This window comes from Sturnira hondurensis, unplaced genomic scaffold, assembly GCF_014824575.4.
Source record: "Sturnira hondurensis isolate 20B ecotype Veracruz unplaced genomic scaffold, ASM1482457v3 Scaffold0016663, whole genome shotgun sequence".
NCBI classification, from domain to species: domain Eukaryota; kingdom Metazoa; phylum Chordata; class Mammalia; order Chiroptera; family Phyllostomidae; genus Sturnira; species Sturnira hondurensis.
The window spans coordinates 583,160-605,049 of record NW_028089294.1 but is presented as its reverse complement, the minus strand read 5'-3'; the positions used below and the strand labels follow the sequence as shown (position 1 = coordinate 605,049).

Here is a 21,890-nt window from a genome sequence, read left to right as displayed (position 1 = left end):
CCTATGGGAAAGGGAAGCCTGGATATGTAGGTAAACACCTGTCATCCTACTGACTGTAACTCAGTACCCCTGTGTTAGTGTGCATCATCAAATGACATACTTTGGTGTTGTGTACCATTCTGTTTTTAGAGGTTAGGGCTGCTAAATATGTGACTGCCTTGAGAAAGTGCTTGTCCAGACTCTAAAATCATTCTGAATTTTAAACCTGGCTCTGATTATTTATAGCTAACAACACAACAGGCATGCTTTTAACATAGAACCTTATTGGTCCTCTCACCCAGGTAGAGAGAGGTGAGGAATGGCATACCCTTGACCTGACAGTAGTAGTTCTCTCTCGAGCTTGGAACTAGGTAGGCTAAGTAGCAAGTGAAAGTGCAGGCCTACATCTTGCAGTGTACCGTCTGAGGACAGACAATAGATGGTCTTGAAAGGTCATCTGTTTGAGACCTAGTTAAATGAGTGGTGTATAGGGTTGTGATGGTCTTTTTACGTGGCCTATCTTAGAAGTCTGAAGGAGCACAGTGATTTCAAAGATACATTAAGTGAGTAGGAATAGGAAGCTCTTAAACTGACATGTTGGCAGAGAGTTAATCAGAGTGAAGGATAGTAGCAAAGAATTCATTAGATCTAGCTTAGTGAACACTTGCTGCTTAGAGACCTTTGGAATATAACCTAGAAGATGTATACATAATTGTATAGCTGGAAAGATAGGGAGCAAAGAAGTGAAAGGAGAAATACTAGGGGCCTGGCTGGTCTTCGAGTGATTTGACTGACTGGTGAGAACTGGTGACAAACCAAAGAAATGAGGCGAAGATGCCTAGGTTGTGGTGTTATATTAAAGCTGTTATACCCAGGATTATTGTCAATAAAGGGGGAAAAAGCACCAGTAAACAGTTTGCTAAGAGGTAAGAGAAGTGTGAATCCTATCTATGGTTTTAAAGCCTCTGCTCTTTTTTAATCAGTAAAGCACATTACTCAGCATTTAAAACAGAATCACATAGAAAAGACAATATAAGAAAACATACAGCCCTGGCTGGTGTGGCTCACTGGATTGAATGGTGGCCCGCAAGCCAAAGGGTCGCTGGTTCAATTCCCAGTCTATGGCACATGGCCTGGGTTTTAGGCCAGGTACCCAATGTGGGGCGTGCAAAAGAAACATTAACATTTATTTCCCTCCTTTCCACTCCAAAAATGAATAAAAATCTACAAAAAAATAGGTGCAACCAATGCTCCTAACCCATTGAAGATTATTCCATTGCTAATAACTTGGCAATTTTCTTTCCACACCTAATAGGGAAAAGATGCTGAATAGAAGGATAATTCTGGAGCACTTTTCTCAAATTTACTGCTCGTTCCCTTTTCCCATGGGCCATTCACTCAACCTGTTTTCATTTCATTTTTAGATGTGGTCTCATTACTTGGGGTGTATATGGTGAGAAGGCTCCCTAGCTGACTCAGCCACCCAGTTACCTCTCAGAAGGCAACCATTGTCAGCTAGTTATGTAGTTAGCAAATATACACAAATATTTTCTCCTTGTTTCTTTTTGTCTCCCCACCCCCCGCCTCCCGTACCCAATCCCTCTTCCCCTGTTCTTACAACACGAAATACATATACCTTGCTTTTCTCATCATTTTTCATATAGGTGAAAATGGCACTTTTTAAAAATGTTGCATACTACTTGCCTAGGTGTTGCATAATTCATGCAGTAAGACTTTTCTGCCCCTTCAATGTACCAGGTAGTGCTAGCCTAAGAATATGGAGGTGAACAGTTTTTATTATGGAGGTTAAATTCTAGACAGACAAGTAAAAAATACCAGATGGGTAATAACTGGTCTGTAAAAGAATGGAGTGCAGGGTAAGAGATTGGGAGCTGGTTGCTGTGGTGTAAAAGGTGGTCTAGGGAGGCTTTGGAAAGTGACATTTGAGCTAGTGAGGGAGTAGACCACGCTACTGGAGAGTGTTCTAGGCTGAGGGTGCAGTGAGTGCAAAGGCCCTAAAGTAGGGTGAGGAGGCCAATAGGGAGTGAACAGAGGAGAGTGGGAAGATACACATGTAGGACTGTATACTGTGGAAAGGACTCACTTTTTTTCCTTGAGTTTTTGAGCAAAGAATAACAGGAATTGGATTGGTTCCCTATTGATAGATAGGGGAGCTGTTTCTAATTACTATTTCAATGATACAGTGAATATCCTTGTACAATACTTGGCACATGTAGCCCTGCATGTGTAGTATAATCCCTAGAAGTAGAATTGCTCGATAGGAGGGTATGTGCTTTTATATTTTTCCTAGGTATTAGTTTACCCTGGCGGATGTGTAGGAGTGCCTGTTCTGTACCATTGCTCACGTGGTACACAAGGTGGGTCATGCTTGAGTTTTACTAATCTTGTATTAAAAAATGGTGTCTCAGCATAGTTTTTTTTCCCCCCTTTTTTAAATTGTAAAATACGTTTTCTCCCAGCTCTGGAACATTTTTATGTGTTGAAAAGTCTGGTTTAGGTTCCCTTGCTGTCAACACTGAACTTCTTCCATAGTGGGACACCTGTTTACACTGTGATTGCCTGTTTACTTATCTGCAGGTGTGCCACCACAACAGCAGGCACCAGGCCTTGTCCCAGTTCTTCATTGCCTAGCACTTACTAATACTTAAGTATTTGGCGAACAAAAAGTGAGTTCGTGTATGAATAAATTCTATTAAAGCAAGCACATAAAATTTTAATCCCATCTTCTGTGAGACCTTTATAATCACCATTTGAATTAAAAGCCCACTTTTTCCTTTTAGTCTCCTGTAAGACTCTCCTATCTGGATTTGCCTGCAGACGACTGAGATCCTTAGGCCACCATTTGTATGCCCTGCTCTGTGTCCTGTGTAACTGTAACAAGGTCTTTTCCTCCTTATCTGGGTTAAGCTGGAGAGTTCTGCTCCAGAAAAGGTGTGGGAAATTTCTGTGCAGAGAGTTTTCTACAGAAAAGGGTGCAGACTTCCCTACCACCCCAAGAGCCCAGGTGAGTAAGCCTAACCCACGTAAGGAAGGTCAAGTCATTGAACCAGCAGTGTCCATTTGATGACTTTGCCTGTCTGAGGTTATGTGTTTCCACCTCTAGGTTCTCTGACTGAAAGGAATCTTAGAGACAGGAAATTGAAGGTGGTTGGATGCAATCCTATACAAAGACCCTGTTAGTTTTTATTTGGGGTTGTAACGAATCTTCAGGAATCTGGAATCTGGAAAATGAATCCTTTTACTGCCAAGGGTGAGAGTTCTGGGTGTAGGGAACATACATAAGACAGAGATAAAGGCAGATGAGCCAGTTTATCGAAGTTGTGCTCAGGAGGACAATCACCAGGGTTCTGGGCTCCTGTAATGTAACGTAATGCTTCCCTTGCCTAAGGATGAATGTGCTATGTGATAACGTTCCTATCATTTGAGAGTGCTGGCTATTTGTTAGACCAGGATTCAGGAAATGAGGGCCTGCAGGCCAGATCTGGTCCACTGCTGTTTTTATGAAGCTAATAGGATAAGATGGTTTTTAGATTTTATTTTATATTTCAAAAAATATGTTACTGATTTGAGAGAGAAAAAAATATCGACTCGTTGCTTCTCATATGCTATGCACCCCGACTGGGGATCCAATCCACAACCTAGGTATGTGCCCGTACAGGGAATCAGACCCGTGAATGAATGACTTTTTGGAGTACAGGAGAATGCTCCAACCAACTGAGTCACACAAATGAGGGCGGTTTTTACATTTTTATGTGGTTGAGAAAAAGAAGTATAATACTACTTCAGGACATGAGAATTATGTGAAATTCAAATTGCAGCATCCATAAAGTTTTATAGGAATAGTGCTCATTCATATACATATGGTTTATGATTTTTCTATGTTATAATGACAACAGTTGAATAATTACGATAGACCCTTAAGTCCCACGAAGTTTAAAATACTCTGACCCTTTACACAAAATATTTGTCAACCCCTGGCTTAGACATATATCTTCAACTGTTTACAATCTTCAAAATAATAATCTCTGAAGATCTTGGGTGTCGGGATTATTGGCAGGGTTTACCAAGACACACTTTTGGTCTGGGAGGGCTGTTCCTGTGTGATTCATTGTTGAGGGTGTGTTTCATGAAGCTAGGGAGCAAATTCTAGTGGGATACATTTATGTGCTTACAGTATTGGTGAGTTTTATACGGTAATAATAGCAAAAGCTTTTACTCAAGGGCAGTGGTTCTCATTCCTAATTATATACTAGGACCCAAGAAGCTTTAAAACCTAATGAAACCAAAATTGCTAAGGGTAAAGCCTGGGCATTAAAGTCTAAACAACTGCCCTGCTGATTCTAATATACAACCAGCATTGAAAACTGCTGTTAGCCAGCTTAGCCTGGTTCAATAGTTATTGAGTGGATCGACCTGGCTTACTGCTATTATATTGTAAAGTTAGCAGCACTCATCAAAGCAGGGTTCTATTACATACCCTCTAGGATTCTCTGATCCTTTCTCTAACCAAACGCTATAATGGAACATTTCTATGAAAAAGGCAGAAATTGCATTTTGGTTTATATTAGTACCAGTAGAGGTCACTGTGCTCAGAGAAATTTCATCAAAAAAAAAACAAAACACTGAACCTTCTGTTCAGGAAGTTTGAAGCCATATTTACCTGCACCAGTGCTACTCCAGGCATGGGCTCTGGTCACAATTGCGTCAAACATCTAAGGCTCCATTAGATGCATTTAGAACATTTATAATCATATTTTCTGATGTGTTGATGCTCTTATCATTATAAAATATCTGACTAGTAATACTGTTTTAAAGTCCATTTTGTTTGATACTAAAGTAGTCATTCCAGCTGCTGTACAGTATGTTTTTCCCATCCATTTACTTTTAGCTTATTGGCATACGAGTATATCATTAGTTACTAGATCTTGCTTTTTTTTTTTAAGATTTTTATTTATTTCTCTTTAGAGGGAAAGGGAAGGAGAGAGGGAAGGAGAGAGGGAGAGAAACATCAATGTGTGGTTGCCTCTTGTGCATCCCCTGCTGGGAACTGGCCTGCAACCCAGGCATGTGCCCTGACTGGGAATCGACCCATGACCCTTTGGTTTGCAGGCCCGAGCTCAGTCCACTGAGCTACACCAGCCAGGGCTCGATCTTGCTTTTTGATTTAGTCTGACAAACTGCCTTTTGTGGTATTTAAACCATCTACAGTTAAACATGATTAGATTTATAGTTATTTTGTTTTCTATGTTTCCTTTTTTCCTCTTTATCCTATAACTGCCTCTTTGATATTAAATATTTTTAGTGTATATTTTAACTCCTTGATTTTTTTTTACTATTGAGTTATTTTTTATTAATTACATCTTGATTTATCACAACCTACTTCAGATTAATTTGGTAAAATACAGAAATTTTGCTCCAATACATTTTCNTTAAACATGATTAGATTTATAGTTATTTTGTTTTCTATGTTTCCTTTTTTCCTCTTTATCCTATAACTGCCTCTTTGATATTAAATATTTTTAGTGTATATTTTAACTCCTTGATTTTTTTTTTACTATTGAGTTATTTTTTTATTAATTACATCTTGATTTATCACAACCTACTTCAGATTAATTTGGTAAAATACAGAAATTTTGCTCCAATACATTTTCTTTTTCTGAATTTTCCTCCGTGGTATGCTATATATGTATTATAAACTCAATGAACCATGTTTTATCTTCTAAAGAACTGAGGAGAAGATACAGTTTTTTGTTAACTCACATATTTATCATTTCTGATCTTCATTTCTTTCCATGGATTTGAGTTACTATCTTCATTTCCTTTCAGCAGAAAGGGTTTCCTCTACTAGTATTTGTTGTAATAGCAATAAATAGCTAGAGAATGACCTGTCAAAAACCTGTCATTGCCTGACAGGTCTGCTAGCAATGAATCCTCTCATTCTTTATCTGGAAATGTTTTTGTTTCACCATCACTTTGGAAGGGTAGTTGGGATGACATCAAGTCCTTGAATTTTAAGCATATTGACTGTCATTGTACTGCCTCCTGGACTCCCTTGTTTGAGATGAGAAGTCAGATGTCAATTGTATTGATGGTGCCCCTGTACAGATGGATGAGTCATTTTCCTCTTGCTTTCAAATGTTCCCTTTCTTTTTGGCATTAAACATGATGTAGGTTAATGGGGATCTCTTTGTGTTTATCCTGGGAGTTTGTTGAGCTTCTTGGATATCTAGTATAATGGTGTTCATCAAATTTGGTTGAGTTTTTCCCCCAAATTACTGGTACTTTTTGAAATATTTTTCTGTTCCTTTCTCTTTTTTGGACTCCCATTATATATATGCTTGATGTACTTGATGTCTCACACATCCCAGGTTCTTTGCCATTTTCTTCAATCTCTTCTCGGGTTTTCAAATTGAATAATTTCTATTAATCTATCTTCTTATTCTTTCTTCCATCTTGAATGTATTTCTGAGCCTCTCTAGTGAACTTCTCATTTGTTACTGTATATTCCAACCTCAGAATTTCACTTGGTTCCTTTTTATAATCTAGTTATTTTGGAAATTATTTTTAAAATCTTGTGTTTATTTTTAAGCTTAGCTTATTAGGGTGTTACCCTCTACTGTATAGCTCAACAGTCAGCCAATAACTGGACAAAAACACCTCAATCAGCCCTGGCTGGTGTAGCTCAGTGGATTGAGCGCGCTGGGAACAAAAGGATCACGGTTTGATTCCAAGTCAGGGCACATGCCTGGATTGCAGGCCAGTTCCCAGCAGGGGACGCATGAGAGGCAACCATACATTGATATTTCTCTCCCTCTCTCCTTTCCTTCTCCTCTAAAGATAAATAAATAAAATCTTAAAAAAAAAACAAAAACCAAACACCTCATTTGGACTTTTTCCATTTGCTGATGGACTTGCAAGTAGGCAGGGAGTGAGTTTCGTGTTTAGGCTGTTTTCAAGTCTTGGCTTTTTTCTGCACGCAGGAAAAATTGCAGCCTCTCAGAGTTGGCCAGAGTTGCTCGAATGGCTTGGACTCTCTGGTCTCGCTATGCATGTGCGAGCCTCTGATTGACCAGTACCTGTGTGCTCCAATCATGATTGCAACCTCAGGGCAGCAGAGCCCCCCACCCTTGTGCTCATGTAGCACGGAGATCATCACTTCCGTTGCCTTGATAAAGTTTTTGGACATGATACCACTCCCCACTCCAAACTGAGTGAGCCCCCCGTCAACGACAGCAAGCTGCCGGTCCTCGTGTTCTGTTTTGCCCTAGGAGATCCTCCACGGTGACTGCACTGGGAAAGTGAGGGGAATGGGAGCAGTCCCAGGAGAGAACGCCACAGTTTCCCAACTGTTCCTGCCCAACGTTCGGGTTTTCAAACATAAACACGCCTCAGATTGTTGTGTGTTTCTGGGCAGTTTCCAGAGCAGCGAAGTTGTGGATTTTTTTTTCAGCATTATACTTGGTTTTTTGAGGAGAGGGCTTGCTGAGCACTTTATTTGGCTACAGCTGAATGCTACCCCAAGCAAATTATGATTTGAGTGACTGGACCAAAGAAGTTGGAACTTACAGGGAAAAGATAAGTAGCTCGATTGGAAAAGGACTGCACTTCTGTCAAAATCGTCCAAATAGCCGGCTGCAAACTGGTGATCCAGCTGTTTAAAATGGTTACAAATAATAAAGGGCCCTGGCGACGACAGAACAGGGTAATGTTGTGCCTATACCTGTGTTGTGCCTCCTTCCTGTCTTCTAGTAGTCCTGCAATTTTCCTCATGTTCTACTTGTCACAGACTGTCCATTTAATTCACACTAACTTCCTTTAGTCTGCTGAGGTTGGACTGTCATTGGTCACCTAAGACAACAGTTCAACCTCCACAGCATGTCATCTTAGTTTAGTCTTTACAGCAATGTTTGTGCAGTTATTTAATATTACATCTTTGTTGTTAGGCAAAATGAGTGGAAATAGGAAAAATGAAAATCCCACAGCTAAAGATAAGAACTTAATGTCCCACAAATATGAAACAAACAGGATTCCACAGATCTTCGAGCTGAACCAATAACATGCTCACCTGTGATGGACCAGAACTCAGAATAGTAAAGCACTGATCTGGTTGTGGGCAGTGGGTATGTGGCAATGAAGGCTTGGATTCCCAGGGCTCTGGAGACTTGTTCCTGGAGGGGAGTGTGTATTGCATGTTAGTGGGTATTTAGTACTGTAGGTACATGATGTTTTTTGTATCCAATACCATGTTTATTTTCACTACTGCACATGAACAGAGTGTCCAGGTCTTATTATAAAATTGTTTCTGGCTGACAGCTTTAGTGGTTTTATCATAAAATACTACAGTTATGCTCCCATCCTACCCTACATGTCACAACTATATAGTGTCTTTTCTCAAGCACATCAAAGTTCTCTCTCATGTGTGTGTTTCAAGAAAATGAATAGACTGGTTGCTGCTACAAAAGATAGTTTCTCTAAAATTTTACTTCCATCAGATTTATGGCTTGACAATCAAACTCCGGCTTTTTATTGTCTTTTATAAGCACTATTCAAATACCAGTAACTTATTTCAACTGCCCTACAGGTGAATATCCTTANATCCTACCCTACATGTCACAACTATATAGTGTCTTTTCTCAAGCACATCAAAGTTCTCTCTCATGTGTGTGTTTCAAGAAAATGAATAGACTGGTTGCTGCTACAAAAGATAGTTTCTCTAAAATTTTACTTCCATCAGATTTATGGCTTGACAATCAAACTCCAAACTTCAAATACCAGTAACTTATTTCAACTGCCCTACAGGTGAATATCCTTATTTGGGCTACTCATGGCTAGACTTATAGTAAAAAGAATTCTTTTAGAACAGAGGAAAACCAAGTACTTGGCAAGTGAGAAAGTAGACATCAAGTGAAATTAAATGGTTTGCCTAAGTTGTAAGTGTCAGAAGAAGCAAAGTATAGTACTAGTTCAGGGCTCCCAGCTGTGCAGTGTAATTCTGCATGATTGGATTGCTGCTGTTAGTCTGGTCTCTCTCCGGAGACTGGGATATCCCTGGGGGAACATACTACTTCTTAGGCATCATTACCTCTTGATGCGCTTAAGGGACCCAGCAGAGAACTATGCAAAAAAGATACTCAGAAAATCCATGCTGAAATGAATTAAGAAATAAACACCATCTTTCATTTGTTGTTGGTTGCTAAGAAAGAGGAAGAATGGGAAGTTCAGTTGGCCACCAGTTAGGTAGCTTTCCCCTACGAAGATGCTGGGCTTGTATGGGAGCCCATTGGAGAATCCAGAACACGTGGTATACTTAGTCCAGTAGTAAAGATCCACGCCCAACAGGTTTAAAGAAGTGAAGAAACTGGGAGTTTTTGAAGGTGCGGGTCTTTTATTTTTTTAATTTCAACTAATTGCTAGTATATAAAAAACACATTTCTTTAAAAGCCACCAACCCATACCCATCACCGATGATTCAGCTCTTCAGGAAGACAGGGAGCCCCAGCCTCATCTACATAGCACATCTGTTCCAGGTGTCGTGTGCAATTGTCGTGGAGGGCGCTGTCCTCACACACACACAGCTGACTCCCAACGGCTTCCTTTCTTCTGTACCTTGGAGGGTCTGGGCTGGGCTTTCTCAGTTAACTTCAATGGCAGAGAATCAAAATGACAGATTCTTGTACTTTAAGTCACACCACTTACAAGGCTCAGAGACAGTTAAACTCAGGCGGATGCTTTTTATAAAAAGGGAAAAAAAGGAACAAGAGAGTAGACTCAAAAGAGGGGTGAAAAGTAGAAAAGAAAGAGGCACAGTGGTGAGACAGCCCATGGACACCCCATGGGGCTCCAAGTGCCATTTCTGGGCCAGGATTAGAGTTTGGATGATGATTGGAGGTTGGGTCCTCTTAACAACACAGAGAATAGAGCTGGTCATTAGACCTGGCCTGGAGCCAGTCATCGGGAAGGAAATCGATACTCAGATTGGTTACTGATTGATATCATGACAGCGACCATTTGTATGATTTTAAATCACAGGATCATTGTTAAAGCCTCTAAATCTTCATCTCATTTCTGAATAGAAGACAGGCAGCAACTGATGGAGCTCCCAGCCTGGGCCTGGAGCAGATTATATCTTTGTACTTCCTTAAGCCACGGAAAACTTGAACCAAGTGGTGTGGTCATACTCCTCACCAGGCCTCAGCAGCACAGGGGGGAAGTGAGGCTGTGGAGGGAGAAAGGACACAGGTTACAGCCAGCCCAGGCCAAACCCTTATCCAGGATGGCTTCTGGACTGGTCTTTAGACCAGCTCCGAGAACCGGACAGCAATGTAAGAACTGTTTGTTACTGGTTTCCAGTGAGACTGAGAATTTGAGCCAGAATGAAAATCAGCTACATCACTAAGCACACTGTGTCACAGCAAGACTCTCTTGAACGAAGCAGTGTGTTGATGTATACTCTGATGCAAGCTCCAAGTGTCTTGCAGGAGGGGGCTTTGCAGAGCATTACTCTAGGAAACGGGCAGGGAAGAACGTCCTGAGGAAGCAAACGGGGAGAAGACATGAAGGATCATCTTAGAAGTGTGGTGGCAGACGAGGAGGAGGTATCGAGAAACGTCAATTTGAATAAAGGCTTTGAAGGCACAGAACAAGATTTTTAAAAACATGTAAATGCCAGGTTAGTAACGTGGCTGTTTCCTGTGTTTATCATGACTTGGAGAAGAGAATGCACATGGACTTTTGAATCACGCAGACCTGACTTGAGAGTCATGATGTCTGTCATACAGTGTGACCTTGGACACACCACCACTGTAACAGATCAACCTGCGGCTTTACCTGATTGACTGCATCAGGCCAGTTCTGGGTCTCGAGGCAGAAACCGGAGTGCTTGGGATAGACGGCCCCGCTCTTGCCCTTCAGGGTGCCGTCCAGGAAGTTGCCCGTGTAGAACTGAACCCCGGGCTGGGTGGTGTACACTTCCAGTGCCCTCCCGCTTCCAGCATGGCGGACCCTGAGGATAAAGCCAAACCACGTTAGGTCCAGGGCAGAAAAACAGGCAGGGGCAAGCTGCAGCTGGGAAGCAGCTTTGAGTGGAATCGGACCCAGTCACAGAGCTGAGACAAGATATACGGAAGAGACAAAGGTAGGAAGAACATCATGGGAAATTCTCAGCCTCCTTAGTGACTCCTAGGTGAGGCAGTAGCAGGTGGTTTTGAGGATCCTCAACCTCAATAGCAACTTGTCACTCTGATTTCTCTGGAGAAGGACAAAACAGATTCACCCCACCAGCCAGGGGTGTGTGTGTGTGTGTGTTGGGCGGGGGTGAGGGGGATAGCCAGGTTGGAGAAAGAGGCAGGTTGAGGGTTCTGGAAGGACTGGGATTCTTTTTTTAAAAAAATATTATTTATTTGCTCTTTAGAGAGGGAGGGAGGGAGAAAGAGAGAGAAACATCTATGTGCAAGAGATACATTGCTCTTCATCAGTTGCCTCTCCCATGCCCCCAACTGGGGGACCTGGCCTGCAACCCAGGTACATGCCCTGACTGGGAATTGATTCAGTGACCTTTTTGGTTTGCAGGCTGGTGATCAATCCACTGAGCCACACCAGCCGGGGCTGGGATTCTTTCTCATAAAGACCTGGAGCTCTCTGTTCAGCCTGGTGAAACAACCAGCTGCTTTTTGACAGAGAAGAAACATTTCGCCAAATTAAACGCCCCCTCCCTGGGACTAGAGCAGGCTATGCTCTTCAGTCAGCTCTCTCCTACATCGGCTGGGGCTGCTGCTAGAATCTCTGCTTCCTTTTTTTTTTTTTTTTCCTACAGAGGTAAGTGCCTACCTGGTCCTGTACTTGGTGTTAAAGGGATATAGCTGAAGAAAGCCTGGGTCTCTCAGTCTCTCTAAGAAGTAAAATGTCTCCACAATGTGTTGTCAACCAAGAGGTTCGGGGAAAGAGGTCTGGGAAGAGGAGGGCCAGGACTTGAGGCCTGGTGAGAAAGGGTCTCTTCAGGTGGGAGCTGTGGGGACAGCAGTGTGAACAGCAGGCACAGAGGAGAAAGGCAGCGGAGCTGAGAGAACACAGCTGGGGCCTTGGTGCCAGGATGCGGAGGAAAAGAAGGCTTTTCAAGTGCTCTTTGACTCTGAATCATTTTCTCTGCGTTATGGACAATCCATTCATCCTACAAACACTAATGATTCATCTGCTCATCTACTAGTGCCAGGCATGGCACTGGGTGTTAGGTGGAGGCAGGGATTCTCGAAGACGAGCTGGCAGGAGGGACTCAGAATTGAGTGAGAGGGGAGTGCGCACACAGTGCCTTTCAAACAAGGCTGGAGGTGCAGCCTCTGACCTTCCATGGAAAGTGGGCGGGGCAAAAAGCACAAGCCAAGGAAGCGCAGAGGGGTCTGGAAGCTCAAGGAAGGCAGAAGTGACTCCAGTCAGGAGGAATTAGACCTTCTAAGAGATGGGTGTTAAGGAACAGGTGGAGATGGAGAGGGGGCAGCAGAGAGAGGCGGGAGCCAGGCAGGGCCACAGGGATGAGGGCATGTAGGGTTAGGGGGTGAAAAATTCTGCCACGCGCACCTGTGGAACATAAGCTTTGAAAAGACATGGGACGTGGTGTTTGGTCCCAGTAGCACAGTATTGATGTGCTTTTCCTCTGGAGGAAAAGCTCCTCCAGTAGGGGTCGCTATCTCTTCTTCACCNTCCAGTCAGGAGGAATTAGACCTTCTAAGAGATGGGTGTTAAGGAACAGGTGGAGATGGAGAGGGGGCAGCAGAGAGAGGCGGGAGCCAGGCAGGGCCACAGGGATGAGGGCATGTAGGGTTAGGGGGTGAAAAATTCTGCCACGCGCACCTGTGGAACATAAGCTTTGAAGAGACATGGGACGTGGTGTTTGGTCCCAGTAGCACAGTATTGATGTGGCCAGAGGAAAAGCTCCTCCAGTAGGGGTCGCTATCTCTTCTTCACCACAGAGGCAGAAAGTGAAAAGCACCTACCGAGCACAAAAGTGCTTTTCTTTAGATCCCTTCAGACAGAAATTGTGGTCGAAGCCACTGATGTGGAACGCCTGCAGGTGCTTCCCAAGCTGCACTGGCTTCCTCAGGTCAAATGCAGTTCCTTGCACTGGAGCAACCTCTCCTGGTGGGAAGAGACAGGAAAAAGGGTGATAAATGCCCAGCTTTTTACAGGTGTTCTAAAGACCCGCTGTTCTATCCTCTCAGGCTTCATACAATTTGTAAAGGAGATAGGAGCCCAGATCCTAAGAAGGAGAATGAGTTATTAGATTTTTAAAAAAATTATGAGATGCTCCTAGTTGCAAATGTAATGATTGTAACATTCAGTGTCATTCACATATGAAAAAAATGCAAGGATCAAGGAAACGCTTAATTTCCATTATCTGCTAAGTTGGCTAAAGGGTTGGGCCAACCATGGAGTTGATCACTTTGTTGACATTTCTCGCTTTATTGCTGAAATGTCCCAGGGCTCATAACCAAGCGTTTGTACCTGGCCGTGGCTAACCAGACACTCATACCATTTGGGGCCATTATTAGCCAAAGGGATGCTAGCACGACCCTTCCCCAATCCCTCCCTGTAGACTCATTCTAAACTATAACGGGGGCTGTTAATAACAACACTGGGGCAAATGAGTTAACTGGGATAGTCCAGGCCAAGCTGGGGAGTGCGCCGGTTTTAGAGTCAATGCTTGGAATGAAAGCTTCGTGTCTCCAGGAGTGACCCCTGGAGGAGTTCTGGTCAGTGAGCACCCTGTGTGTGTGTGTGTGTGTGTGTGTGTGTGAGAGAGAGAGAGAGAGAGAGAGAACCGGATTCCCCAAGCTCTAGGAGCAGTGCATTCGTTCTAACCAAGGGACATCCTGAAGCCCCTCCACGATGGTGTGTCGGGGTCAGCCCTGAGGGAAGACACTGCAGTGTAGGGCCCCTCAACTCTCAAAGGTCAAAGCACAGAAGGGCCATGTACAGGAACTCTGTCCTGGTGGTCATCACGCACCAGTACCCCATCGGGAACATGCCTTCTGGTGTCACGGAACTCAGAGCTCATCTGGTCCAAACTACTCATGTAGCAGATGAGGAAAATGAGACCCATGTAACTCGATGTCAACAAACAATCCGCTATGGTATTAACATGCTGTATTTCATTAGTTTAAGGCCCTCATTTCCATATTTTAAGATCTCTGAAATCATGTTACAGTTTAACTGGCAGGTTTACATTCCTTCTTCACAGGATGTAAAATAATGACTTTATAATGGATGACATCTTAGAATTGACTAAACATGTGAAAACAGTTTCCCGTATCCTCTGCTCTTCTAAAACCTCTGAACAAGTAATCAAGGATTTGAGAGCAAAGAAGAGAAATCAGGATTATTTTGTGAGTAACTTCAACTAGAGATTAAAGGAAGAGAGATCATTTCTCAACAGACAGTCCTCTGGGCGTGCCTGCCGAACAGCCGCAATATGGATTGTCCGTTGTCCTAAAACAGTGCTGCTTGCTTGGTCACCTCTCATTCTCTTCTAATTTCCAGGTCTCTTCTTCCCTCGGTGCTAGGCCGAGCCATTTCAAACAGGGAACATGAATATTTTGGAGTTGGTTCACTTAGTTTAGTTTAGTAACGTGAGGAAGCCCAGCACCATTCCTTCTTCCTGTTGGCACGTTCTTGGAATATGTCAGAGCCAGAGCCACGGACCAGGAACCCTTCACTGGGTCACTCTTCCGCTCCATCGACATTTATTAAACACTGACTGTAGTAGGCCAGGCACTCTGAGGGGTAGGGAACAGCACACAGATCAAAGAGAAGCGAAACTGGCATGTGGTTTGGAGGAAGGGATGGAGACAGGCAGTGTGAGTGGGTGCGCTTAGAGGGGCAGATGGGAAATTCATGGAAGAAGCGACAGGGTCGAGCTCAGGCCTGAGGTGAGAGCACGTTAAGTTGAATGGGTGAGGAAGGCTGAAGGCGTGGAGGAAACAGCTTGAATGCAGGTGACCGGGAGTTTCCATGACATAGAATTATAATGTTGCGTTATAATATTCCCACTTCTTATATATTCCAACACATAACATAATATTCTATTGAGTCATTTTCTATATATTCCTAGTTTTAGGGGGTTGATTTCCTTTTGATTCGAGTTACTAAGAGGTCAATGTCGGCTATATTATATTTTATGAAACTGCCTCACGTTTTCTTAATGAGCTTGGACACACTCAATTTTTGGTGAACCTTCATTGTGAACTGCATCCTTTATCATTACAAGGTGTCCTCTCTTAGGTGATTTAATGTGTCCTGTCCTAAAATCAGCTTTTACTGAGGTTAAGGTTGAGGCCACTGCTACTTTAGCTTTCATTTGTTTGGTGTGCTTTTGAATTCTCATTTTTCTACCTTCTGACTCACTTGGTTGGTACACAACATTCCGCTGGGTTTTGCTTTGTGATTCCATCTGAGAAACTTTGTTTAATAGGGACATTGGATGGCATTAATATGACACATGTTCTAAGTGTTCTTAGTTCTGTCTTTATATTTTATGGCATGCTTTCTGCGTTTATAAATTCTAGTTAATTTGTTTTCTTTTTTTTAAGATTTTATTTATTTGTCTTTAGAGGGGAAGGGAAGGAGAGAGAGAGAGAGGGAGAGAGAGAGAATATCAATGTATGGTTGCCTTCCGTAAGTCCCCTCCTGGGAACTGGCCTGCAACCCAGGCATGTGCCCTGACTGGGAATTGAACCGCGATTGTGTGGTTTGCAGGCCCGCGCTCAGTCCACTGAGCTACACCAGCCAGGACAATTCTAGTTACTTTTTAAAAAATCTTTTACTATATGGTCTGTGTTTGTGTGTGTTTCTGATAATTTAGAAAGTGCATATTTTTTTAGTGGTTACATCTATACATAAGTAGCCTTAATATAGTACTTGAATCCTCAATCTCTTTCTTAGACAGAATCTGCCTAGCTTCTCCTTTCTCCGCTTTCCTCCTCTTGCTGAGTTGGGTTTCTGACGCTTTCAACTCTACACTGAAGAAGAGGACTTTCGGTTTCCAGCAGATGGTGCTAGAGACACAATATAAAGAACTTTATAAAACGAACATGTTTCATCTGAGTTCAGAGTCAGTCCTCTAACCCCTGCTCTGTACTGAGAGAATTAAATCATTGAACTTTTTGGATCTCTAAGGCCAAAGGCCAAATCTTGGATAGTGACCCACCTAGGCATTACTGTCCTATGAAGTTTGGGTGACCAACCACCTCCCACAGTGACTTTTAAAACCGCAACACTGTTTCTTTATGAAACAATTGGACTGGGAAAAAGAAGCAGCTCTTCTCCTGGGCTCAAGATTTTAGTTTTACCCACCCATGCGCTGAGCGGTAACTTTTAATGCTTCCTTCCCTTATACGGTGTTCTCAATATTCAGTTCTTCCCTACAGTTGTACTTGACTGTAACTCTAACCCTTATGACAGCCTCACTGTGATTGCCTAGGTCAGTCAATATTATTTGTTTCACTCAACTTAGAAAAAAGAAAATCATGGAGTTTTCATGACAGAAGGACCCACGTTTCTTATCTGTTTACCTGATATGGAGCAATCTACAAATCAGTGATTATTTGAGCTTTTCTCTCTGTAAAGCCCAGCTGCTGCTATTTGCCGCCTTATACATCACATGGAAATATTTGGTCACCGGCTTGGTTGAACATATACAGGAAAAAGGCATAAATAAAAGAGCCACATTTCAGAATAACATATATAACACACGGAGAGCAAAGACTAGAGAGGGTAAGACTTCAAGAATGGCGGAGCAGTCCTAACCTAAAAAATGAGTAACTTGGGATAATTCCAAAATGAGACTTTTGCTAAATAAGGAGAAATCGAGAGAAAAGTTTCCAATCTGTCTTTTCCAGCCTCATGCCCTGATACATCCCCTCATGTGTCTAATGGTCAAGCGTATGGAAAACTTGGAATTTGTCCCCCAGACTCGTTGAAACTTTGGGCCCTTTTGCATAACCTGATGTCCTTCCTGCACCTGCTAGAGCCAGCCTCACTCCGGCAAAGTCCACTGGACCATTTAAGAGGGCTCTCTAATGCCATTTCCTTGGTGGATTGTAACCTCTACCATGAGGACTAATTCCTTTTTCCTCTTTGTTTCAAGCATATTTTGAACATACTTCCCCCCCGCAAATCCATCACATGGCGTAATAAGATTATATCAAGCTATCCCTCCATAAGGCATGTGAGCTCCTAGAGGGCCAGAGTTGTGTCCCATTTATCTTTGTACCTTCCGAGCATGAAGCACAGCCTTTACTGGATGGAAAAACTGATGAATGAGTGAAGTGGAGGCTGAAAAAGCAGGGGCAACAGTGAATGAAGTAGCATCCTGTGACAAAGTCAGAATGAAAGCTCTAGAAAGAACCTTAGGAATTGCCTCATCTAGTCCTCTCCCTTTGCAGGTGATGAGGCTGGGACCCAGACAGCTAAAGGGATTTGCCCAAGGTGACACATCACCACAGTGTCAAAGTCTTCGGGCCCCTACTCAGGTGCTTTCTACCTCCTCTGGAGTGACTTGGTCATAGCCCCTTCCACCCCCACACCCAAGTGTTCTTGTTTAGTTTTGTTTTTTAATTTTATTCATTTTTAGAGGGTGGATGGAAAGGACAGGGAGGAAGGGGGGAAGAGAAATACTGATTCGTTTTTCCACTTATTTATCCATTCATCAGTCAGCTCTTGTATGTGCCCTGACCTAGGGTCAAACCCGCAACTTTGGGAGGGTGCTCTAACCAACTGAGTTCCAGGGTCAGGGCTTCTTGATTTTTTAATTGAAAAATGAATATGCAGTTCTAACTTTGTGCTTTGTGCTAAGAATAGAAGGAAATGCCAAAATAGCTCTCTCAGCAACCCTGAATGTACAGAAAATGAAGCGGAAATGGGAAGGGCGGCCCCCCCCCCCCCGTTGCACATCACGTGACTTTGGTTTTGAAGCCACCACAAAGCTGGGGTGTTGGCAGAGAGAAGCTGTTTTTCTAAAGAGGGATTTCTTCTCCAGAAGGTTGGCTGTGTGTGTATGAAGGTCCGAGCAGCAACGCCTGGAAGACGGTGGGCTCCGACCCAAGGCTGTGGCGTTTGGGCTCTGGGGCGCCGAGCAGCCCGAGGCCGCTTTGTGCTTCCCCATTTCAGGACCAGTCTGACTGCAGGCACCGCAAAGGACCCGCTTGAGGTTACAGTCATGGATGTAGAATGAGACCTATTGGCAGCTGTGCGGTGGGGGGATTAATCAGAGCTGAGTTTTGTTAGGAGGATAAAAAAAAAAAAAGAGGAAGCGGGCAAGGGAGCTGAGAGCATGTGCCAAGGGGTGATTCTAATGATGGACTGCTGGCCACATTTGGGGAGAGTGAACTTATGAGGACGCGAGGGACAATGAAATGGTGGTAGATCAGTGATGAGAGGTTCTCGTAGGTTCTCACTTGGAAGAATTAGGGGGGTTGATAGACATCTTAAACAGAGCTCATGGAAGGCTGCAATAAGAGGTGATGCCAAAGTCAAGGGTATGAGCCACGAGCACAGGAGTGAGCAGCTGAGAAGGGTGGTGGGTAAGATCACTGGGAGAGAGGACGTCAAGAGTCTGAGAGGTCAGAGTATCATCAGTATGGATAACGAGGTCACCACGAATTATGACAAGAGTGACACGGTGAGATGCAAAGGGGTGAGGAGTGACTTGGAGCGGTCTATGGAGGACCTCAACAAAGAGAGGTCCTGTGAGTGGCACCCTGGCAAGTACAGCTGCCTGATTCTTGCAAGATGAGGTAGACCTGAGAACTGGAAATAGAACACTCTAACATTTCAGGTATCTGTCACAAGGCATTAAGTTTCCCTCTTTCTATCTGCATTTCTGGCAGAGTTATAATCACCTGTCTTCGGGAAAGAGAGGAGAAACTACCTGCATGAAATCTGTCTGCCTTGATTCATGTCTCTTACGATACGGGATTCTTACACATATTCTGTTATGAGGAATCTGGCTTTTCCCCGTAACTGCTGGTGGCAGGGAGGACTTTAGAAAGATGGCCACACAGCATATTCCCCGCCCTACACTCTCCGGTCACAACAGGAGGTCCACACTCCTTCACGAAGGGGTGGACCTTTACAACTGCCTCCACCAATGGACTGTGGCACAGAGACACTGGGCGATTTCTGAGGCCGGGCTGTAAATCCAGAATGACTGTGGTCTGGCTCTCTGTCTGTCAGGACATCTGCCCTTGGACCCCAGCCTGCCATGGTCCAAGGAAGCTCAGGTCCCATCATAAGGCCACGCAGTGGGTGTTCTGGCTGACAGCCCCAGCTAAAGGCCCCGACCAATAGCAGACGTGTGAGCGAACGAAGCATTCTGATAATTCCAGGTGGCGGCTCTAATCTTCCAGCAGAGGCAAGATAATGTGCCACGTAAATCCCTGACCAACAGAAACAGAGATAATAAAGAAAGTGTTGAAATAATACCTTACATAGCAGTAGGTAAGTAGTACACTGCCTTTGGACCTTTTCACTTCCTGGCACTGCCCCAAGTCCTGGTGGGAGGTTAATGCGCCCCTCCCTGCCCCGCCGTTTTAACACAGAGAGCTTTTAAATGGTTCTACCTTAAGGTCACTACTCCTTGCAATTATTTTAGGATGTAGAAAAAACAAATACAAATTCGTTAGGTTACTCTTTTAGCATCAGGCACCCTGATGTACCAGGCATTACACTAACCCCAGGGAGTCTAGAATCTGATCCAAGAGACACAAAAAATTAAGACTTGGAGGAGAGAATGGCGAGGGCAATGAGTGGCACTCAAAAGCTCTGGTGGAGCAGAAAGGGGCAGCACCTAATGCAGCCCTGGGCATCGAGAAAGGTTGTCCCCAGGTCAGGGTAGAAGCCCAACCTTGAAGGACTTGTCGTCTGGACTGGCTGACTGGGCAAGGCGCAAGCACGGGGATGGACTCCCACCACCTGTGAACTTGTATTTGGGGCACAGGCAAGGTGCTTTCATATTACACGTGTCCCATAGGCTCCTAGCTCTGATTTAATCCGTTTTTGGCAAAAGACTTAGAGAATGGAGTAAAAGGTGAATGAGTTCTTGTGGATTCCTGGTCAAACACTAATGTGGTGAAATGGTTGTTTTTCAATATCTGGGCATGAACACTTTCTCAGTGTCTGACAGGAAGACTCACCTGGGGTGAATCGTAATTCAAAGCTTTTAATGTCCCATCTTCTGAAATAGCTCTTTTCTCTACCTGGTGGCCCTCGGGCCTGACTCTCTGAGATGAACAGATGGTCACTGCAGGCATCACTGCGTCTCCACGTTCACCCACGTTAGCCCCTCCCTTCCTGACAGGTCCCTTCCAGGTCATCTTCTCCCAACCCAGTAACGCCACTGCGGGAGTAAAACAGTGGTCCCGCCAGAACAGTCCTCAGCACAGGTAAGTCCTGTTGGTGATAACAGTTTAAATGATTTTGTGAAAAGAGCAAAGAAAGGAAAAACAACAACAACAAAAAAGGAAATCTGGCCTAGACTTTCTAGAAAAATTGGGAGTGGGAGTAGAAAGACATTGTCTCCAATATTTTCCTCCCTTTGAAAATATTTTAAAATATTGCTATGTTATTTAAAAGTTGTTTTCTATGGTTTATCCTATATTTTGATTTAGAAATCTAGGTACAACATCTCAGGATTCAGACAGACTGACTGACCTTGGATAAGTTTGTATGCCTCTAAGATTCATTGTCCCCATTTACACAATGGAGGTAATATTGGTATCTACCTAATACAGATATTGTGAGGTTTACTTATTTATTTTTTAAAAAAGATTTTATTTAATTTTTAGAGAGAGAGGAAGGGAGGAAGAAAGAGAGGGAGAGAAACCTCAGTGTGCAGTTGCCCCCATCATGGCCACAGCCCGCAACCCAGGCATGTGCCCTGACTGGGAATCGATCCGGCAACCCTTTGGCTCGCAGCCCGCACTCAATCAATCCACTGAGCTACACCAGCCAAGGAAGATACTGTGAGGTTTCATTGAGAGAATGCTATGACATAGGTCATATCTCTAGACTAGAACTTGGCACACAGTTCTTTCTCTCTCCCTCTCTTGTTCTCTCTATCGCAGACGCACATGCTTCAAAAATACAGAGAGCAGAGAGAACAATTGTTCTTTATAGCATAATTCATGCAAAAGAAAGGCGCATTCCTGCCTCTAGGGGGCATTGCCATTTTCATTTAAAAAAAGAATTGTTTTTGCAAGCTTTCTTAAAAATTAAAAAATATAGAACAATAGATTTTAAACTGACTTTTTGAGCCATGGATTCCTTTGAGCATATTATAAAAGTTATGGGCTCTCTCTCCAGGAAAATGCACACACTCACCCACAGAATGTCCCCAGGCCCTCTGAAGCCCAGCCAGTGTGTGGGCTCCAGTCTAAGAATCGCTGACCTACAGGCTGGTGAATATGTTCTGTCTACTGCTACTTGTTAGCAAACAAGTTGCTCTCTCATGACTTTATACTGAAATGCACGTTTGGAGTGATGCAGTCAAATAACCTCGGGTGTTTGGCCAAGCAGTGCAGCCTGGGAGTCTGCTGGCAGATCCCTCCTATTGCAATGCAGCAAAGGCTTTGCATAACACAGCAGGGCCGCCTCCTGCTTAGGATTCCTCCGCATTCTTGCAGCACATACAACAAACTAACGTGTGAAAGGTACAGAAGAAGCTTGTCTTAATCTGAGCAAATCAACACCCTTTGGAAATTGCCCCTAATGACAGCTCAGAAAACGGGGCTGATTAGGCAAACTGTGTCCCCCTGCGTTGCAGTGGGTATCAGGAATCATGATCGCCAGCTACCGTCATCAGCCTCCCAGGAGCATCCTGCTCATCTGTTTGGCAAAGTCAATAG

The 21,890-nt window shown here is 43.7% G+C and overlaps 1 protein-coding gene and 1 long non-coding RNA gene across 2 annotated transcripts in view; both read right to left on the bottom strand.

The window, feature by feature from the left end:
* Positions 1–9,365: 9,365 nt before the first annotated feature.
* GALM (galactose mutarotase) overlaps positions 9,366–21,890 on the bottom strand; it is a 47,536-nt gene continuing 35,011 nt past the window's right edge. Inside the window, exons 5-7 of the mRNA XM_037066497.1 lie at positions 12,987–13,128; positions 10,828–11,002; positions 9,366–10,216 (exon numbers count right to left, since the gene is read on the bottom strand). Of these exons, the coding sequence (XP_036922392.1) occupies positions 10,139–10,216; positions 10,828–11,002; positions 12,987–13,128 (395 nt within the window). The 3' untranslated portion in view covers positions 9,366–10,138. The remainder of the gene's footprint in view (positions 10,217–10,827; positions 11,003–12,986; positions 13,129–21,890) is intronic.
* LOC119001225 (uncharacterized) lies at positions 11,779–12,980 on the bottom strand. The gene is made up of 2 exons (XR_005069521.1): positions 12,715–12,980; positions 11,779–12,441 (listed from the first exon to the last, which is right to left on the bottom strand). It is a non-coding gene; the product is annotated as an uncharacterized LOC119001225 (long non-coding RNA).